This window comes from Erythrolamprus reginae, chromosome Z (genome assembly GCF_031021105.1).
Source record: "Erythrolamprus reginae isolate rEryReg1 chromosome Z, rEryReg1.hap1, whole genome shotgun sequence".
Classification (NCBI taxonomy): Eukaryota; Metazoa; Chordata; class Lepidosauria; order Squamata; family Dipsadidae; genus Erythrolamprus; species Erythrolamprus reginae.
The window spans coordinates 56,091,991-56,114,506 of NC_091963.1; the positions used below are offsets into that span (position 1 = coordinate 56,091,991).

At 42.0% G+C, this 22,516-nt stretch overlaps 1 protein-coding gene across 4 annotated transcripts in view; it reads left to right on the plus strand.

Moving 5' to 3' along the window:
- ANO10 (anoctamin 10) overlaps positions 1-22,516 on the plus strand; it is a 154,431-nt gene that overhangs the window by 193 nt on the left and 131,722 nt on the right. For all 4 annotated transcript variants that reach the window (XM_070730115.1, XM_070730118.1, XM_070730119.1 and 1 more), the window contains exons 2-3: positions 19,572-19,631; positions 20,416-20,570. In XM_070730115.1, the coding sequence (XP_070586216.1) occupies positions 20,432-20,570 (139 nt within the window). In that variant the 5' untranslated portion in view covers positions 19,572-19,631; positions 20,416-20,431. The remainder of the gene's footprint in view (positions 1-19,571; positions 19,632-20,415; positions 20,571-22,516) is intronic.

A 22,516-nucleotide genomic window follows, 5' to 3' on the forward strand; every position in this document is an offset into this window, starting at 1 on the left:
TTCTCTAAAAGAAGGAAGGATGAATGGGGGGATCGGGCAGGAAATAATACGTTTCAAAAAGGAACGCAAAGGAGGGAATACTTGTGATAGCGCTGCTGTCATATTATTCGCTTCACCCGCGGTTACTTCCGTGATCTCATACATTTTTCATTTAGGTTTTCCGAAAGTTAGCATCTCTATCCTTGATGCTTGGATCTTGACCTTTCTTTTTCTTGAGCTTTCTTTTCCTTTGACACTCCCTGCTCGGGACAAGAGGCGCAGCCGGATGGGGGCGGATAAATTTGCAGAAGGCGAATTCTCTTTACTGCATCCTTGCAAGAAAAGGATCCTATATTTCTCCAAACATGTCCCTCTCAGTGCTCTGTTTCTGCCGTTAAGGGGGGCGGGGCGGGGAGAAGTATGGAGGGAAGGGTAAAGATCGAGTGCTGGTCTCGCTATGTCTAGCCTAACTTCTCGCACGTGGTATGGGTATAGAATGACAACCTTAAATAAGAATCTTTGCTAGGGTGTAAATCCTAAAAGAATTCCTAATAGAAGCAAATACTGCATAATAAAATCAGGAAGAGGGCAGAATAGACTTAAAGAGCAAGTTAAAGGTTGATAACGTGATAAATTCCTGACTGAGCATGCACTATTTGTTGTATGCAAGGCATACTTCGGTAGTGCCGGGAGGAAGGGGCAAGTAGAAAGGTTTGCTAAATAACAACATCGTTGTGATGCAATTTGTGTATTTGCACCAAACATGTCGCCAGAATGTAAGTATTGCATTGTCATGGTGATGACTTCACCCTGCATATTTGTTTGTTCGTTTGTTTATTATTAGAGTTGGAAGGGACCTTGTAGGTCATCTAGTCCAGCCCCCTGCTCGAGTAGGAGACCCCATACCATCTCAGATAAATGGTAGTCCAATCTCATAAAAGTCTCAAATGTTGGAGCATTCACAACGTCTGCAGGCAAGCCATTCCACTGATTGATTGCTCTCACTGTCAGAAAGTTTCTTCTTATTTCCAGGTTGAATCTCTCTTTGGTCAGCTTCCATGCCTTCTCCTTGTCCGGCTTTCTGGTGCTTTGGAAAACAGCCTGATCCTTTCCTGTCTGTGGTAGGTCTTCAAGTATTGGAAGACTGCTATCATGTCTCCCCAGTCCTTCTCTTTGCTAGACTGTCCATGCCCAATTCCTGCAACCTCTCTTTGTGTGTTTCAGTTTCTAGTCCCCTTATCATCCTGGTTGCTCTCTTCTACACTTTTTCTAAAATTTCAATGTCTTTTTTGTAGTGTGGTGATCAAACTGAATGCAGTAGTCTAGGTATAGTCTAACTAGGGCTTTATAGAGTGGTATTAGTACCCCCCTAGTCCCAGAATGTATTGCACTGTTAATGCTTCTATTAACCTTTTTGGCTGCCGCTGCACATTGCTGACTCATATTTAGTTGGTTGTCAACCAAGACTCCAACATCCCTCTCGCAGTCACTACTATTGAGTGTAGTTTTACCCAATTTATATGTATGCCTTTGGTTTTTCTTATCTAGGTGTAGAATTTTACTTTTCTCAGCATTGAATTTCATTTTATTTGTTTGGGCCCAGTGTACATGTTTTTCAAGATCCTTCTGTATTTTGAGCCTGTCCTCTGGAATATTGGCTACTCCCGCCAGCTTGGTGTCATCTGCAAATTTTGTTAGTTTCCCTTCTATTCCCTGATGTACATCTTTATTTATTTATTTATTAAATTTGTATGCTGCCGCTCTCCGCAGACTCGGGGCGGCTCACAGCAATAGTAAAAAACAATGTAAAATGCAAATCTAATATTTAAAAAACCTAAAAACCCATAATTTAAAAAACATACACACAACATACCATACATAAACTATATAGGTCTGAGGAAGATGTCTCAATTCCCCCATGCCTGATGGCAGAGATGGGTCTTAAGAAGTTTGCGAAAGGCAAGGAGGATGGGGGCAATCCTAATCTCCAGGGGAAGCTGGTTCCAGAGGGTCGGGGCCGCCACAGAGAAGGCTCTTCCTCTGGGTCTCGCCAGATGACATTGTTTAGTCGATGGGACCTGGAGAAAGCCAACTCTGTGGGACCTAACTGGTCTCTGGGATTCGGGCAGCAGAAGGCGGTCCCGGAGATCATCATTAATAAATATATTAACATCATTAATAAATACAGTGATCTCTCGATTTTCGTGGGTTCAAACTTCGCGAAACGCTATACCACAGTTTTTCAAAAAATATTAATTAAAAAATACTCTGCGGTTTTTTTTCTATACCACGGTTTTTCCCACCCGATGACGTCATGCGTCATCACCAAGAGTCACTTCTCTCTCTCTTTCTCTTTCTTTCCTGTCATTCTCTGCTTCAATCATTTTCTCATTTCTCTTTTTTCTCCCTTTTTCTATCATTTCTCTCTCTCTCTACCTTCCACTCTCCCCCCTCTTGCTCTCCCTCTCTTTCTCCCTCTCCCTCTCTGTGAGAACGCCTGCCCCCACCTCTCCTGCAGCCCCCTCGCTGATAGCTGGGACGAAAGTGCTCTCAGCTAAGGGACTGTGAGAGGGGCGAGGCAGGCATTCTCAAAGCGCTCAGAGTGGCTACCGGCCGAATGAGGAGGATGAGAAGCCGTAGCCGCCAGCGCTGCTGCAGGAGGACCCGTGTCCGAAGAAAGCCGGTGAGAGGGGTGGATCGGGCGGGCTGTAGCGGCGAGGGGGCCGGAGGTGCTGGGGGGGCGGGGGCAGCCAACATTCAAAGCAATCTTTGCCGGCCTCCGCACTTTCGTCGCTCCCTGCCCTAATTTCAAGCCCGGCTCCTTGCGCTGCCTTGAAAAAGGGTGCGTGGGGGTAGTTTTTGGCTGTCCATAGCCAAAAATGGTGTTTTTACTTCCGCACCGCTACTTCGCGGAAAATCGACTTTCGCGGGAGGTCTTGGAACGTAACCCCCGCGAAAATCGAGGGAACACTGTATATTAAAAAGTACTGGGATTGAACCTTGTGGTACCCTGCTACTTATTTCTCTCCATGTGGATTTGGACTCATTAAGGAATCAGACTACTCATTGGGTACGGTTGGTTAGCCAGTTACATCTGGTTGTGTAACTGTCTATCACACTTTTTTTAGCGTGCAGAGTAATAGATTGTGGTCCCCTTTGTCAAATGCTTTACTGAAGTCCAAGTATATAGGACATGGGGCTACCTTTGAAAAATGTTCGGAAACTTCAGATCATGCAGAATGCAGCTGCAAGAGCAATCATGGGCTTTCCCAAATATGCCCATGTTACACCAACACTCTGCAGTCTGCATTGGTTGCCCATCAGTTTCCGATCACAATTCAAAGTGTTGGTTATGACCTATAAAACCCTTCATGGCACCGGACCAAATTATCTCAGGGACCGCCTTCTGCTGCACGAATCCCAGCGACCAGTTAGGTCCCACAGAGTGGATCTTCTTCGGGTCCCGTCAACTAAACAATGTCGCTTGGCGGGACCCAGGGGAAGAGCCTTCTCTGTGGTGGCCCCGGCCCTCTGGAACCAACTCCCCCCAGAGATTAGAATTGCCCCCACCCTCCTTGCCTTTCGCAAGCTACTTAAAACCCACCTCTGCCGTCAGGCATGGGGGAATTGAGATCCTCTTTCCCTCTAGGCCTTTACAATTCTATGCATGGTATGTATGTATGTATGTTTGGTTTTTATATTAATGGGTTTTTAATTGTTTTTAATATTAGATTACTATTGTACACTGTTTTATTGTTGCTGTTAGCCGCTCCGAGTCTCCAATAAATTAATAAATAAATAAATATTGTCCACGGCATTTTGCAGGTCTATTGATTTGGTCACAGTGTTGAAGAATGAAATGAGATTGGTTTGGCATGATTTGTTCTTAACAAACCTGTATTGGCTGTTGGTTATTACCTTTTTGTTTCTAAGTGGAGGCAGATCTATTTCTTGATTATTTTTCTAGTATTTTCCTAGGTATTGATGTTTAAGCTGATTGGTCTGTAGTTACCCGGGTCTTTTTGTGGATGTGTTGTCTTTTGACATCGTTGAAATTTGCTACTTTTGTCACTTTTCCAGGGCATTGTTCTTGAGGCATGTTGTTTTATACATTTATCCTCAATATTAAAATAATTGCTAATACAATTTTAAAAGTGTTCAAATTCAGGGAATTTTCAGATTTCAAAGAGTTTTTGTGCAACTAAAATGTAAAGTTACAATATAATTCGTTGAAATGTTGCACATGTTTTTACATAACATTTATGGTGGGTATGTAATTACGTTACCGTTATAAATTTTTGACGTTTTAGTTTGCTGGAAAATTGTTGGGAAATTATAAAGCAAGAAATTATTATCTTGCTGTATCATACTATGTATTTTGATAGTAAAATATAATAATTCATTTTTCTTTGGAATGTCTGCTTTCAGAGTGAAAATTTAGATATTTCTTGATACAGCACAGAATAATTCTAAAAATATTTTATAAATTTTATTATGGATTGCATAAATGAAACACATTTCTCCTTACATCCATTTTTAAAAAGTTTAATTAAAAGACTGTTTTAAATTGAAAACGTAGATTCGCAATCAATCTTTACGTTCATCCTTGACCAATATAAAAATTGCAATATAATTTATGAAATATTTCAAATAGATACAAAAAAATTTATTACAAACTATTCAAAAATGACTATAATATTACATATAACTATAAAATATCAACAACACTAAAGTGTATGGATGTAGTAATAATGTAGTCCAAAATCAATATAACACAATAAGCAGATTTATTATTATTATTTATTTTAAACAATAAAGTTAACCTAAAACAATAGCTAAATTAAATTAGTAATTATGTATAATTTTAAAGCAGTATTTAACTTTTCCAAACTATTGAACAAATAAATTTGAAGAATCATTTAATTAAATAACAAAAGGCTAAAAAAAAGATTTATGTTGTAATTAATGCTCTGTATTAGATCCTGTCAAATGTTATATGCTACTCCTGATAACCTGTTTGCTTTATAGTGAGCTATTATCTTGAAGTGATATACAGTGATCCCCCGATTATCACGAGGGTTCCGTTCCAAGACCCCTCGCGATAATCGATTTCTCGCGAAGTAGCGGTGCGGAAGTAAAAACACCATCTGTGCATGCGCATCCTGTTTTCCATGGCCGCGCATGCGCAGATGGTGGGGCGACGGCAGTTCGGAGGCTGGCAATGGTTTTTTTTCATGCCGGCCACCCCCCCCAGCGCCTCCAGGCTCCTCGCCGCTACGCCCCGCCCGCCCGATTCGCCCCTCCCATCCCTCCCTCCTTAGAACGTGGCTTTTTCGCCCTCTCAAATTGCTAGTTCTGAGTGAGAACACTTCTGTCACTTCTGATTTTCAAGTCCAATTTGAACCTGGATGTTTTGCCCTCTCAAGTTGCTAGTCCTTAGTGAGAACACCTCCCCCACTTCTGATTTTCAAGTCCAATTTGAACCTGGATGGTTTGCCCTCTCAAGTTGCTAGTCCTTAGTGAGAACACCTCCCCCACTTCTGATTTTCAAGTCCAATTTGAACCTGGATGGTTTGCCCTCTCAAGTTGCTAGTCCTTAGTGAGAACACCTCCCCCACTTCTGATTTTCAAGTCCAATTTGAACCTGGATGGTTTGCCCTCTCAAGTTGCTAGTCCTTAGTGAGAACACCTCCCCCACTTCTGATTTTCAAGTCCAATTTGAACCTGGATGGTTTGCCCTCTCAAGTTGCTAGTTCTGAGTGAGAACACCTCCCCCACTTCTGATTTTCAAGTCCAATTTGAACCTGGATGGTTTGCCCTCTCAAGTTGCTAGTCCTTAGTGAGAACACCTCCCCCACTTCTGATTTTCAAGTCCAATTTGAACCTGGATGGTTTGCCCTCTCAAGTTGCTAGTCCTTAGTGAGAACACCTCCCCCACTTCTGATTTTCAAGTCCAATTTGAACCTGGATGGTTTGCCCTCTCAAGTTGCTAGTTCTGAGTGAGAACACTTCCCCCACTTCTGATTTTCAAGTCCAATTAGACGCTGGATGGTTTGCCCTCATGTCCTCCTTCCATCCCTCCCTCCTTCCCTCCCTTCTCTCCCTCTCTCCTTCTCTCCCTCCCTCCTTCCACCCCTCCTTCCTTCCTTTCGTAAAAAGCACTTAAACAATGACAGAATAAAAAACCCCAGCCCTCACCTGTGTTTGAATTTCATTCACTCAGTCATTCATTCATTCTTCTGTATGCCACTCAGTCCCAACACTTTCAACCCACAAATTACCATTTCCCATCCCCTTAATGTACTGTACTGTACCTCTACCTGTACCTGTACTGTACACATTGAATAACACACTTAGTCATCCTGATAGAAACAATAACAATATTTATTTACATTTTTACATTTTTGGGGGGGGGGTTAGCATAACTAGGATAAATCGGGATCTTCTTCTATCACCATATCTACAATGGACGCTGCAGGTGATGGTGTGACAGACCTCGTGGTTTTTGTGACAAACATAGTTATGGGCAGTTGTTGGCGATTTTTCTTTTTCTTGGCTAACATGGCTCTGTATGGTGCAATGGTGTTGTCAAGGGAGGCCTGAAAGTGTATAGAGCAAGTCATGTTGGGATCCCAAAGTTCCACCATGCGTTGGAGATGTGCAGCAGTTCTGTTCACTTCTGCAAGCCGCTCAAGTGTTAGACCAACATCTTCTTCTTCCTCAGCTTGTTCAGCTTCCACTTCCTCCTCCTCTTCTTCACTCGCTGACTTGGTCAGCTCCTCCAGATCTTTGTCTGTCAGCGGTAGGCCATGCTCATCAAGCAAACCATTGACTTCCTCTGGTGTCATGTCAACGAAGCCTTCTCCACCCAGTGCCTGTGCCAGCTTCACAGAGTTCTGGACTGTAGCATCTTGAATTTCTTCGGGAGCAAATCCCCTGTAATCATGCACCACTTCTGGCCACAATTTCCTCCAGCAGGCATTCATTGTCTGTGACTTCATATCCATTAAGGCATTCTGAATGTTCTTCAGACAAGATGCAATTGTGTACTGACGCCAGTAGGCCTTCAATGTGAAGTTTTCATCAGCATCCATTGCTTCCACGATGCTTCCAAGAGAATTGCGCGTGTACAGTGCCTTAAATGCGCGGATAACACCTTGATCCATCGGCTGGATAAGCGATGTGGTGTTTGGTGGCAAGAATTCGACTTGCACCCCATCATATTCATGTTCCAGGTCATCATGGCCTCCAGCATTGTCCATTAGGAGAAGCACTTTGAAATTGAGTCCTTTGGCAGCCAAATAATCCTTCACCTGTGGGATGAAGCACTGATGAAACCAGTCCCGCGTGAGGGGTTTTGTAATCCATGCTTTAGGATTATGCATCCAGTACACTGGCAATGCATTCTTATTTCTGTTCTTGAGGGCTCTTGGATTTTGTGACTTATAAATTAGCCCTGGCTTCATCAAAAAGCCTGCTGCATTCCCACACATGATCAAAGTCACTCTATCTTTCATGGCCTTAAAGCCAGGGGCTTTGGCTTCATCTTGCATCAAGAAAGTCCGTGAAGGCATCCTCTTCCAGAAAAGGCCTGTTTCGTCCATGTTGAACACCTGTTCTGGAAGGTAGCCCCCTTCTGCAATTAGATCTTTAAACGTGCGCTGGACAAAGTTTTCGGCTGCACCTGTATCTGCTGAGGCAGCTTCTCCATGCAATGACACACTCTTCAGGCCATAGCGCCGTTGAAATTTGTCAAACCACCCTTTGCTTACTGTGAATGTGGCTGGGGCTGAAGAAGCAGAAGATGTTGATGGCTGGGGGTCTTCAGAGTCAACAGCACCTTCATCTACAGAGAATGACAGGAAAGGGAGAGAGGAGTGACTTGAATGAAAGCATACAGTCCTTCCATCCCTCCCTCCTTCCATCCCTCCCTCCTTCCTTCCTTCCATCCCTCCTTCCTTCCATCCCTCCCTCCTTCCATCCCTCCCTCCTTCCTTCCATCCCTCCCTCCTTCCATCCCTCCCTCCCTCCTTCCATCCTTCCTTCCATCCCTCCCTCCTCTCCCTCCCTCCTTCCATCCCTCCCTCCCTCCTCTCTCTCCTTCCATCCCTCCCTCCTTCCATTCCTCCCTCCTTCCATCTCTCCCTTCCTCCTTCCTTCCATCCCTCCCTCCTTCCATCCCTCCCTCCTTCCTTCCATCCCTCCCTCCCTCCATCCCTCCCTCCCTCCTTCCTTCCTTCCATCCCTCCCCCTTCCATCCCTCCCTCCCCCCTTCCTTAAAAAACACTTAAATACAGAATAAAAAACCCCAGCCCTCACCTGCGTTTCCCTCATCTGCATCGCCTCCTTCTGTGTCTTCAAGACGGTTGTACAATTGCTGCGCCTTGGTTCGTATAGTGTTCATATCCAAAGCAATGCTCTTTTTGCAGCAGTCTTGTACCCACACAGACAAAGCAGCTTCCATCTTCATAAGGCGTTTGTTTCTAGGCGTCACCATTCTTTTTGCAACCTTGTTGAATGTTATCTGAGAAGTTTGCCTTATCTTCTTTTCGTCTTTCCGGATGTATCGCACAGTCGATTCGTTGATCCCATAATGCCGACCAACATCTACATTAGAACGTCCCGCTTTCAGCATGTCCAAAAGTTCAATTTTCTCCTTGATTGTCAGCATCTTTCTGCTCTTTTTAGCGTCGCCGCCTCCACTCCGCATGCCACGTTTAGGTGCCATCTTACAAGAAGTCTTCACAAACAGCTCCAAGAAAGAGATCGAAGAAACAGATCCAAGAAAGAGATCGAAGAAACAGATCCAAGTAACAGATCCAAGTAACAGATCCAAGTAACAGATGCAAGAAACAAATCCGACCAACAGCTCCGACCAACAGCTCAAAAAGTTCCAAAAGTTTCAAAGCAAAGCACGCTGAGCAAACAACACTGATTGGCCGAGATTTCTGTCAATCAGCATTGTCGGGTGAAATGTTTGCAATGACAACGCTGATTGGCTGAAATCTTGCTGTATCACCATTGCCGGGCAAACTTATTACAATGGCAAAGCTGATTGGCCGAGATTTCGGCCAACCAGCAATGGTATACATCAGTTTGGTCAGTTCGGGCAGGAAAAACCACGCACGTATTTTTAAGTGTTTTTTTTTTAAATTCGCGATATAGCGTTTCGCGAAGATCGAGATGGTATCATTTGCTGAAAAATCACGATATAGCATTTCGCGAAGATTGAGATCGCGAAACTCGGGGGATCACTGTATACAGTAGTCCCTCGCTCTATCGCGCTTCACCTGCCGCGGCTTCACTTCATCGCGGGTTTTGAAGTCAGCTTCATTTGAATGATTTTACCACACAAACAAGCGCTAGAATCCCCCAGCGGGACTCCCAAATGATGAGCGGGGCGGGGACTGAGCTCCGGCGGAGGCCCGTCCCCTCGTTCAATCCCCCTCACCAGTGCCGAAAGGAAAAAAAAGAAAGGAACGCGACGCGGCGGGGATTTCCAGACTGGGCTCGAGGGCGGAAGAGGAAGTGCTCGAGGGCGGAAGAGAGAGAGAGAAAAAAAGAAACAGCCGGGGCAGCTCACCAGGGACTTTACAGCCGGGGCAAGGCAAAAAACACAACATTTGGCCGAACTGCTGCAAAGAACAGAGTAAGTAGTAGTGGGGGGGGAAGGTTAGCCGGCCGTTGCTCGCCTCCAGGCATCCGGAGCTGGTGGGAAGGAGGATAAATTCCCCATCGCGTTCCAAGGTCTGGAACGTAACTCCCGCGATAGGTGAGGGACTACTGTATACATAATATTAGGTCTTATGGATAGATAACATATGTTTTGTAATAGAGATATAAGATACATATATAAAACAAAATAATGTAGAAGAGCATATGCAACAGTTTTAAAATGCCTTTTATTTCATGGGTATAGGCATTCTGTAGGAATGCTTCCTTTATCTTCTTTTTTTAAAAAATTTTTTTTAATTGATTTAAAATACATATATACACATTTACAAAAATGTAAGATAAATAATCAAACCATAAATTGAAACAAAACGAAACTAACACATACAAACAAACAAAAATAATCCTAGTAATATGATTAATTACTTATCTAAATACACTAAACAATAATAACAATAAACAAATAACATAATATATATTATTTAAATTTAAATTCCCTTGTGAGGGGGAAAGTTATAAGTCATATTATAATTTCAAATTATCTTCTGGTGAAGTATATCTTCAGTATCCACTATTTTTTCCTTTTGGTTATCCATATATTTTTAATTATTTTTATTTTCTTAACTGTCTTCGTGCATTCTTATTTAATTTATTTAAATTCATACAGATTTTTCCTGAAAATTACTGTATATAAATCTTTTGTGATTTGTTATATCAAAAAAGAGGAAAGAAAGTATTATTATTGTTGTATTTCAATTTGAGTTTTCGTTTCTTCTCTTAAAAGTAATCATAAAAGTATTTCCAAGTTTTATCATGGTCAGAGTCTTCTTTATTTTTTAATTTGAGCATTAATGCATCCGATTCTGCAGTCTAAATTTTTTTTTAATATCAAAGCATCGTCAGGAGGTTTGGGTTGTTTCCAATATTGGGCTATTGCCATCCTAGTTGCAGTCAATACATGTATTAATAAATAATATTTATTTTTATCTATTTTTTTGGTCTATGATCCCAAGGAGAAACGCTTCGGGTCTTCTATTTATCTTAATATGTAACATTTCTTTTATCCATTTTTGTATTTTAATCCAAAGATTTTTAATTATTGGGCAAGTTCACCAAATATGGTAGTAGGTCCCCATTTTTTCCTTGCACCTCCAATACTGTGGGTTTATTCCTTTATACATTTGTGATAATCTTGCCGGGGGGAGATGCCATCGGTAGAACATTTTGTATAGGTTTCCTCTAAATGCTGTTGACCTCGTCAACTTGTAATTTCTGGTCCAAATTGTTTCCCATTGTCTAAACTTATACTATACCCAAAATTTCTACCCCAGCTGTATATATTATTTTTAACAATATAATCCTCCATTTTGTAATTTAACATATATTTATAAATTTTCAAGATCATCTTCTTATCTTGACTTAAAATTATTTTGTCCAATTCTGTTTCTTTTATTTGCATCTCATTTCTTTTCCCTTCTTGGTATTTTGATTTTATTAAATTATATATCCACCAATCCATTGTTGTTCCAGTTTTTTCTAATTGTTCTCTTGTTTTTAACTCCCCATTACTCTCTAATATTTGGTAGTAATTAAGCATTTTATTTAACTCTCTCGAGTTAGGATATATTATCGCCTCCAGGCTGGAGTACCATTTCGGGATTTGTGTCTAGTACATTTTTTAAATTCTGGTCCAGACTGTATATTGAGTTCCTGATTATATGTTGCCTAAAATATTTATGTATTTTTTCTTTATTATCCCATAGAAAGGCATGCCACCCTATCATCAAGTCATGCCCTTCTAATATCAATAATCTTTTATTTTCTAATTTAATCCATTCCCTCAGCCAATCTATAATTGATGCATTATAATATATTTCAAAATCAGGTAGCCCAAAGCCTCCTTGTTTAACATTGTCTTGCATGTATTGAATTTTAATCCTAGGTTTTTTTCCGGCCCAAATAAATTTTGTTATAATTCTATTCAATTTTTGGAAGAAGGTTTTTTTTTAACATAATTGGAATTGTTCTGAATAAATACAGTATTCTAGGTAAGATACATTTTAATTGTTGATATTCTTCCAATAAGTGAAATAGGTAGTTTATTCCATTTTTCCAGTTTTGTTTGTATTTCTTTCATTAAGACTGTATAATTGTCTTCTTTTATTGTAGTTGCCCTTGGTGACAATTTTATTCCCAAATATTTAACTCTTTTTACGATTTGTAATTCTAATTTATCTTCTAATGTTTGCTTTTCTTTATTTGTTAAGTTTTTTGTCAATATTTTAGTTTTCTGCTTGTTGATTTTTAATCCTGCTACTTTGCCAAATTTAATAATCTCATTTAATAAATTTTCACCGGATTCGATGGGATCTTCTATATTAAATACTAGATCGTCCGCAAATGCTTGAATCTTATATTCTTGCCCCTTTATTTTCAACCGTTTGATGTCTTTATTTGATCTTATCTGTATTAATAAAACTTCTATAGCCAATATAAATATTAAGGGGGAAAGAGGGCATCCCTTTCTTACTCCTTTATCTTCTAATCTCTCTGGTTTCACCCCTTTTTATTTAGAATAATGTATAGTAAGTAGTTTGAAGTTTGCATTTAATTTCCAGACATTAATGGTATATGTGGGGCATATAGATAATTTTGAAGGTTTTCTCCATATTTACTTGGAAAATAAAATGAAAATGGTGAGTTTAATTCTACAGGAATTATAAGGATGGTAGTACAAGATGGATGGTAGTGGAAGGTAGCTAGGAAATCTAAACGTTTAAAACAGATATACATATATGCAGGGGTGGGCTACAGCCACTAGGGCATGGAACACTCTTCCACTGGCAAAAATGGAGCTGTGCATGCTCCATCAGTGCCAGCTGTGCTTGTGCTGTACACGTGAGATTCAGCTTCTGCGCATGCACAGCAGCTGAATCTCACCGCCCCAGCCAGCAACAACAGTGCCTCCGAGTTCCAGCCATGTGGCCTGCTGTGCTCTCCTGCCCCACAGGTATCTCTCAGAGCAGCGATGGTGGCTGCCCCAAGCGAGTTGTAGTGTTTGGGAGCACAGCGCTGGAAGCCCAGCCCGGCATTATGAATATCAATGGACCATACTGTGGCTGCACGGAGGTTTTGGATACTACTCTGGATATTGCTGGGAGAATGATGGACATGTGATGCAGCTGGATGAACAGTATACCCTGGACATGGACACCCCCCTCCCTATTCTGGGGCCGGGGAGAGAGATATTGAATGATCCTTGACTCTGAATAACCTTTGACTCTGCCCTCTGAGAACTTAGCACTTTGAGAAACTTGGCACTTTTGAGAACTTAGCACTTTTATTACTTGCTGCTGACCGGATTTAACTTAATGAACTGAATTATTGCACTATTACCTATATTTGTATACTCTATATTTTTTATTATTATTATTTTATTGGTGTTTTAATTTTAGTACTTTTAATTATTAATTATTAATTAATTAATTATATTTTAACTAAATTATTGGGATTTTTAAAAAAATGATGGATAGTTGGGGTGGGTGTAGGATGTATGGAATGAATGACTGGGATGGATGGGATGGGTGGGATGGGTGAGGTTACAATGTGGGTGAGATGAATGGGAATGAAGTAAATAATATATCTGGCCTACCTGGCGCTGGAGAGACAGGAGGGCGGAGAGCACCTATCTCTGGGGTGACAGAGGGTCAGGACATTCCGGTGTTGTTGGGGAGAAGCTGATATAGCGGGAACCACGGAGCTAGCCGTTCCAGGGGAAGGAGGGATCGCTGTTTAATAACGATCCCTTGTTCCGGCTCCGTGAGCTCAACCCAGAATACTGGTGACAAGTGTAATTCTGGCCCTGGGCTCAAGCTGCTGCTACTCAATGCCAGGTTGGTAGTAAATAAAGCTCTCCTCATCTGGGACTTGATCCTGGATGAGGAGGCCGACCTGGCATATGTAACTGAAACCTGGCTGGGCCCGGAAGGAGGAATTCCTCTCTCTGAAATTTGCCCAGCCGGGTTTCAGATATGGCATCAGCCTCGACCCCAGGGAAGGGGGGGGGAGTGGCTATTATAGCCAGGGAGAGCCTTCGCCTGCGTAGACTCGTTGCTCCAGAGATTGCAGGTTGCGAGTCCCTCCTGGTGAAGTTGGCCTTGGGGTTCAGGTGGGCTTGTTTCTCACGTACCTGCCTCCCAGCTGCATGTCACAAGCCCTGCCTGTGCTACTTGAGGAGGTAGCTGGGTTGGCGGTGGGGTTCCCCAGACTTATTGTCTTGGGGGACTTTAACCTGCCGTCGCTTGGCGAAACCTCTGGACTGGCACAGGAGTTCATGGCCACCATGACAACCATGGACCTGACCCAAGTAGTATAGGGTCCGACTCATGAGGGGGGGGGCACGCACTTGACAGGGTATTCCTCTCTGAGTAACTGAGTAATGGTCTGAGACTATGGGGCTTAAAAGTGTTGCCTTTGTCATGGTCGGACCATTTTCTACTGCGGCTTGACTTCCTGGCTCCAATCCTCCCCCGCAGGGAGGCGGAACCGATTAAGGTGTTCCGCCCCAGACGCCTGATGGATCCAGAAGGCTTTCAGAAGGCGCTTGGGGTTATTCCAGATATACTCGTCCACAGCTCGGCAGAGTCTCTGGCTGAGGCCTGGAACAAGGGTGCAGCGGAGGCTCTTGACCGAATTGCGCTGTTGTGACCTTCGTGGCGCTAGACCCCGTAGAGCTCCATGGTTCAACGAGGAGCTTCGGGAGTTGAAACGCCAGAAGAGACGTCTAGAGAAGTGATGGAGGACGAGTAAGTCCGAATCCAATCAAACACTTGTAAGAGCTCATATTAAGACTTACAAAGTGGTGCTCAAGGCGGCCAGATGCGCGTATCATGCCGCCTTGATTGCATCAGCAGAATCCCACCCGGCCGCTCTGTTTCGGGTGACCCGCTTCTTCCTTAACTAGGGGGGAGTTGGGGAGCCCTTGCAGAGTAGTGCCGAGGATTTTAACATGTTTTTTGCTGATAAAATCACTCGGATCCGAGTGGACCTCGACTCCAGTTGGAAAATAGAGTCGACTGACAATGAGTCAGTCGAGGTGACTTGGGCCCGTACTTGTCCACCTGTCTGGGGAGAGTTTGATCTGCTGACACTTGATGGACAAGGCCATTGGAGCTGGGAGTTCCGCCACCTGCTTACTGGATCCCTGTCCCTCCTGGCTGATGAGACTCTGCTGACCCCGCCCTCGGTCAGGCACAGGTAGCAGGAGGGCCATGGGAAAGTGGAGCTGAGATCTGGAGAGGGATAGCTGGTGCAGGTGCCGTGGGCCATGGCTAGGGTGCTTCGGGTCCAGGCTCAGTGGGGAGTATAGCCGCGCGGTTGGAACTCGGGCCAGCTGTCCCTGTTGCTGGAGCTTCGCTTGGCATTTTCTTGCTTCCACCACGGAAACAACGAAATGCTGAGCAAAGCAACAGCAACAGTTGCGGGGCTGTGCTCTCTCGTGCTGCAGCAGGCATCTCAGGCCGCAATGATGGGGTGGCTGAGTAAGTCATCCCATCGCCATGGTGAGAGATGCCTGCTGCGGCGCAGGAGAGCACAGCTGCATGTCTGGAGCTGGGGGCAAGTACTGCTTTTCAGTTGCTTGACATTTCCTTGCGCCTGCGCATACACAGAATCAAGGAAATGCCAAAAATTGGCAAAATGGTGTGCGCGCTTCAGCCTCTGCACATGCGCAGGAAGCTGAAGGACGTGCACACGTGTATGTGCGCCCACGCCATCCCCAGAGCGTTCTAGTAGGGCTGCGAATGGCTGCCCTTTACTGCATACAGTATATGCCTTTTTGGACTGTTCTCTGTTCAAAATCTGATTTTTTAACACTGGCTCATTGCCTTGAGAGAAGCATAAAAACTGGAAGGCCACAATAATCAAACAGTTTGGGGTGAGGGAAACAAAATCATTACTAAGTAGGAGAGCTATTCTCCAGGATGGGAGAGAAAGAGCAAGAAGAAAAAGTGCCCCCCTCAAAAAGGGGAAGGACTGTCTATGAGAAAAACCAGAGATGGTTAGCATATTCAGAATATGTAGCAATGATGACAAAGCGCAGCAATAAGTAGGGATGATAGCTATAGGCCAAAGCTTTATGAGAATCACAGCAGAGACAATCCCTTGCTAACACTAGCTGTTCTCTGTTGGGATGACTTCCCTCAGACTGTGACACATGAGAAATGTTATGAGAGACCAAATATAGACCCTATTCTGTAAACTCAGAAGATGGCAGCCTGGTCAACCAGTCTGAAAAACAGCGAACAAAGAATAGCTCAACAAGCAGTGGAACAGCCAAAAAAGCCACTTGGATTATCCCAGCAATGATGCTGTTTAAGAGGCCAGGATAGGCCAACAACATTCCACTGCAGCAGACTGGATGGGTGAGACAAGATCTGACTGAACAGCACTAGAGTACATAACCTAAGATAAAAGAGTATCAGAAAGCTCACAACAAAGGATGATGAGATACCTTGGAATTGGCAGTGGTCAGAAGTAAGTAGCAAAGGTCCATAAGAGTTCCAAAGCAAGAAACCCTAGGAACTATCAATGAGTAGAAAGAGCCCAAGAGCATAATACTGCACCCTGGCAATGAATCATTGCATCAGTTCTACCTTTTAGAAACTAAGTAAAACTAAGAAATTAAGAACAAAATCAGCTGAGATGGCCAAATTTACTATAGTATAAAAAACCTCAAATTAAGAAAGAGGAAAATTAAAGAAAAGGCAGAAAATAAGGGGTAATGATATAACTTAAGCAACAAAAGAAATAAGATAAGCATAGTAATACAGAATGAAATTAAGGTAGAAATGCTAAGACAAGGGAGCTACAGAAATATAAAGCAATCTAAACAGTGTGGAGATAATCTTGGGAAAGGAATGACTGAATGGTTAAATAGAAACAACAATTCAGTCCAGGGAAAATGGAGTGCATAAGAAAGAAACTCAAAACAATCATCTTGTTTTTGGTGTGCGGAAATATGACATAGGGCAGAGTGAAACTCTTGACAGATTTTCCAGTAAAACAGTATTTCTGAAATTCTTGTACAGTGGTACCTCATGATGTGAACCCTTTGTCATGCGAACTTTTTGAGATACGAACCCAGGGTTCGGAATTTTTTTGCCTCTTACAAACTTTTTTCACCTTACGAACCCGCCGCCACCGCTGGAATGCCCCGCCTTTGGACTTCCGTTGCAAGCGAAGCGCCCATTTTTGTGATCCTGGGATTCCCCTGAGGCTCCCCTCCATGGGAAATCCCACCTCCTGACATTGCGTTTTTGTGATGCTGTAGGGAAATCCCAGGAGGTGAATGAGCCGGGGTGGCGCAGCAGGTAGAGTGCTGTACTGCAGGCCACTGAAGCTGACTATAGATCTGAAGGTCAGTGGTTCAAATCTCATCACCGGCTCAAGGTTGACTCAGCCTTCCATCCTTCCGAGGTGGGTAAAATGAGGACCCGGATTGTGGGGGCAATAGCCTAGCTCTGTTAAAAAGTGCTATTGCTAACATGTTGTAAGCCGCCCTGAGTCTAAGGAGAAGGGCGGCATAAAAATCGAATGAATGAATGAATGAATGAATCCCAAGATCGGAAAAACGGGCGCTCCGCTGGGCGCCGCCACCCAGCTGTCACCTTCCGAAACAGCTGGGCACTTCTCGGCATTCTCCTGAGCGCTGAACCCGAAAGGTTCGGCAAAAATTTGGGTTCGGGTTCAGGAGAACGCCAAGAAGCACCGCTGCCCGGCCTTCACCTTCCCAGAAGAGCTGTGGAGCTGTCAGCCGTTCGGGAGGCGCAAACGGAGGTGGGGAATCCCAATAGGGAATTCCAGGGGTGGAGCTTTGACATCACGGAGACGTCCTTCCTGGCCGGCTGAAACGGGGACTCGGCCTGACGCCTTCACTGGTTATGACCTATAAATCCCTATATGGTCTAGGATCGCTTAAGGGTCCATCTTGTGCCACACGCATCCCAGTGGCCGTTCAGGTCTCACAGAGTTAGCCTTCTGCAGGTCCCATTAGCTAAGCAATGCCGGCTGGTGGAGCCTAGTGGAAGAGCCTTCTCTGTGGCTGCCCCAGCCCTCTGGAATCAACTTCCTCCAGAGATCCATACTGCCTCCACCCTCCTGGCCTTTTGCAAGGCTCTAAATACTCTTATCGGCAGGCTTGGGGCCATTGAGCTTTACATCTTGCTCTGGTCATAGATGTAATTATGTGATAGTTATTGAATGAATGCTTTTTATACTATTGGGGTTTTAACTATTAGTTTTAGTGTTAGGTTCGGTTTCACTCACTATATTGTATTGTATTTTATTCTTTTGTTGTAAGCCACCCTGAGTCCATTGAGAAAAGCAGCATAGAAATCCAACCAAATAAATAAATAAGTTCAAAATGTAAACTGAGGTTCCCAAAAAGGCCACCATGGCCAAATGTCACTCCTCTCTTGAGCTCTGTGAGTCCCTGCCCTCCATTTTTGTCCCCTCCACTCTGCTCATCTCCCCCACACCTTTCTCCTCTCTTGAGCTCCATCAGTCCCTGCCTCCCGTTTTTGTCCCCCCTACTCTGCTCATCTCCCCCACACCTTTCTCCTCTCTTGAGCTCCATGAGTCCCTGCCTCCCGTTTTTTGTCCACCCCACTGTGTTCATTTCCCCCATGCAGTTTGGAAGGGGGGAGTTTGTCGCTGGGATTCAAAGCAGCGCTGGCAAAAATGAAGGGAATCCCAGCGAGGGGAGCCTCAGGGAAATCCCAGCAATGCAAGAACGGGCGCTTTGGCTGGCAATGGAAGTCCGGAGGTGTGGATTCCCAGGGAAATCCCAGCGCTTTGGGGCATCCCAGCAGCAGCGGCTTGGGTTCATAAGGTGAAAATAGTTCGGAAGAAGAGGCAAAAAAATCTTAAACACCGGTTCGTATCATGAAACCTTCGTATGAAGAGGGGTTTGTAAGACAAGGTATCACTGTATTTCATAAGGCACAGGAAATGTCCTTTCCAGCTTTTGCCCAAATCCTGTACACCATCTGGAAAAGAGGTGGCACAAACTAGATGTCTGTCACGCTCTGCACATCTATATTAAAAGGGCAGTGTCATTTCAAAACTCTGAGATGAATCTCTATTCTTGTCATTTCAACCTTCTTCAATGGGCCAAAAGGTCGCAACCTCAACAATTGGTTGATGGATCAAGGCGTCTATTTCAAAGGCATACGAACTGCAGTCCCAACAGGTACCACCTTGTATAACAGCACACTCAACTTGGAATACAGCTATGGCGGCAGCCTGGGCAACACAGATTTCTGTTGAGGAAGTGTGCAAGGCAGCAACTTGGACTATTCCATCTTCATTTATCCGACATTACAAAATAGATGTCTATGCATCGTTTGATGTCACATTTGAAAGAAGGGTGCTACAACAGGTCGTAAAATATTAAAATCGAGAACAGGGCTACCAATGTTATCTGCCCAGAAGGACAGCCACCTTTGATATGTCCCATTTGTGGATAAGGGAGAAGGGTATTGGTCTTGCCTGATACGCCTCTTTTTCGAGTAATAGATATAGCATCTAGGCCCACCCAGTGTGGTCAGCACCTACTGTTGACCGCGGGGACTGGAAGAGGACTTATTTCAAGTTTGGCACACCTGAGTCTTGTTTGCTTCTTTATTTCAAGTTATCTATCGTAGTAACAAGGATGGGACCTGAGCAGCTTTGACAGACTCACTCAGTCCAATCATCGAGCAATTGAATTTACCTCATTTCTTGATGCTATTATTATTATTGTTGTTGTTGTTGTTGTTATTTGTTGTTGTTGTTGTTATTATTATTGTTGTTGTTGTTGTTATTATTATTATTATTATTATTATTATTATTATTATTATTATTATTATTATTATTATTAGATTTGTATGCCGCCCTTCTCGGAAGAGCTATATCCACTACTTGGAGAAGAAGCAAATCAGGTAAGACCAATGCCCCTTCTATGTTTGTGGGAAAATAGATGTTAGCCAGTCTCTAAATGCTGATAATAGAAAATCCAATCTATTCAAATAGTAGGTGGCTGAAAATTGATGGAAAAACTTAGAATATATCTTTGTAGGATTCAAATAATTAGATAATTAAATTGAAAATCCTTCAATCCTGTTATTATTATCTGAACAAGGTCATATTACATGTTAGAAATACCTAACTAATGATAAATATATATTGGTTTAATTTGTATGGCTAGAGTCTTATTGTTATGAGTCTTTAAACTCAGGTTAGTTCAGGCTGAATAGTTTTAAAACTATACAAAAAATAGATTTTTTAAAAAAAGAATTAAAAATAACTAGAAATTAAAACATCAGGGTAAACTTCTTTTTAAAAATATATTTAGCTTACTTGATACAACGATTAACATACATTACATTTCTCCAGTTAGGTGCTTTGTAAATATTTTTGATTTCAGTGTAATCTGCAGATAATTTGTATAAAAATCTCAAAACTTTAGAGTCTAGAGCTCAGAGAATACCAAAATGAAGAAAAATGAAAAATGTCAACATAAACAACAAAACTTAACTGAACATATGTAGATAAACTGGAAATGTCTTTTTCAGTTTGTTGGTAAAATTTTGCTGTTGCTATACCAAAAAGAAAAAAAAAGAATGAAAGCAAGGAAAAAGTAATTATTTTGTAACAATGCTGCGTTGAATATTACCATCTTTCACAATCACAAAACCTTTTATTATTTTCTACTTATTTGATAAGTTGGTTTTCCAAAAACATGAAGATAAGCTGGTCTGCATATGATACATTTGAGGCTAATTTCAAGCCTTTGGTGGTGATTGAGCTTGCACAAAGTACCAAAGATGAAACCAAAGAGTGGCTGATGCAGAAGATTGTAGGGAAGAAGAAGAATGGAGGTGAGTGTTTTATATGACAATTTATAAACAGCATTGACATTTCTTGTGAAGATTGGTTTGTAATATACAATAGAAAATAATATGTATGTGTAGGCAAAGAAGATTTTTCAGACTACTTTTAAATATTTTTCTTTTGCAAAGACACTATGTGTTCTGTTTGGAAATGTGAATAAGAGGAATAAAAATAGTTTTGGACCTAACAAGAGAAACAATCCAAATAATGTTATACAGTGGTACCTCTACTTAAGAACTTTATTCGTTCTGTGACCAGTAGAAGAGTTTGTAAGTAGAAGCAATTTTCCCCATAGGAATCAATGTAAAAGCAAATAATGTGTGCAAACCCATTAGGAAAGAAATAAAAGCTCGGAATTTGGGTGGGAGGAGGAGGAAGAAGAAAAGGAGGAGGACAGTCACTGCCAAAGGAAGAAAGTGAGGTGAGGGGAATTAAAAAAATCCAAAACTTTAAGGCTTAAAAAAAAAAGAGGGACTCTGAGGTGGCGAGGAGGAGCACGCGCCTCCCATACACTTGGTGCTAGGCTGCCTCCCATACACTGCAGCGGAGAGAGAAACCCCCAGGCCTTTGTGCCACTCTCAAATTTCCTGGGAAATTTTTCTGGGCTCGGGTTCTTAAGTAGAAAATAGTTCTTAAGATTAGGCAAGAAAATCTTGAACACCTGGTTCTTATCTAGAAAAGTTCTTAAGTAGAGGCATTCCTAGGTAGAGGTACCACTATATTTAGCTACAAATATATGTGCCAAAATACATGTTTAAGTTATCCAGTTTGTCTGTTTTTCTGCAATACAAGAATTTATGCATTCAAGGAATATGTTTCAATTCCTGTGAAAGTTAAACTTCATATTTAAAAATTTGTTTACAGTAGAAAATCTCAGATTACACAAGAAGCAATGCGTTTTCTGGCAGAATAATTTTTTGTCAATGGAACAACTTGCTTTCAGAGTCGTGAATGCTCTAACACTGAAAGTTTTTAAAAGAGATAAGACAACCACTTGTCTGAAATAGTATAGTTTTTCCTACTTGAGCAGGAAAGAGTAAAAGATCTCTAAGGTCCCTTCTAACTTTATTATTTGGTAATTGGATATGGCTTGATCAATTGCATTATTGCAGATGACATGCACATAGACACACACACACACACTCAGACATATACAGCCTGATTACTACAGAGTCAAATTCTACATGCATCTGTATGTACCTGCTTCAGGGATTAATTTTTAAGGTTTTTTGTTTGTTTTTTTAAAAAAAGGCATTCCACATTTTAGAATGAACAGAAATGTATTTTTTACCCTGGACTGAAGTTTGGAGATATTTCTTTAAAAATGCTTCCACCTAAGCTGAGGCTTCTGCCTTACCAGTTTTAGATCTTTACTTAGATAAATTACATTTTAGAAAAGCTTTTAAGAACAATGTCTAATTTTGAATGGTTGCTGAATAAATGGTCATAAGTGAACAGCTATCTTCATATAACTGTGTTGGGGATTCTTAAAGAGAGAATGTTTTGCAAATAAGTGAAAATAGGGAAGAAATTACTATCTTACCCATTTGCTTAGAGCTCACATTTTTCTGGTTTTTTTTTAATATTTACAGTTGCAACAACCACATAAGTACCCTTTTATTGTGAACAATATAGGCAATTGTTACACTTGTAATTTAAATCTTATTTGTATTCCTAGTGAAACTTTTAGTCTCAATTATTTGAATGGGAAAAATTTAAGCATATGTTACCTCCATGGAAATTCCTCCATGAAAATTACTAGCTGTTTACTTTTTTTAATATAACTTGACTACAACGTAATGTAGTATTTATTTTTGGAAAATTAATTATATCTTTTTTAAATCAAAACTTTGATAAAATAATTATATGAATAGAAAATCATTTTATTAATTGATTATGTGCCATTAAATTGGGGTTGACCCTCCTCCAAAAA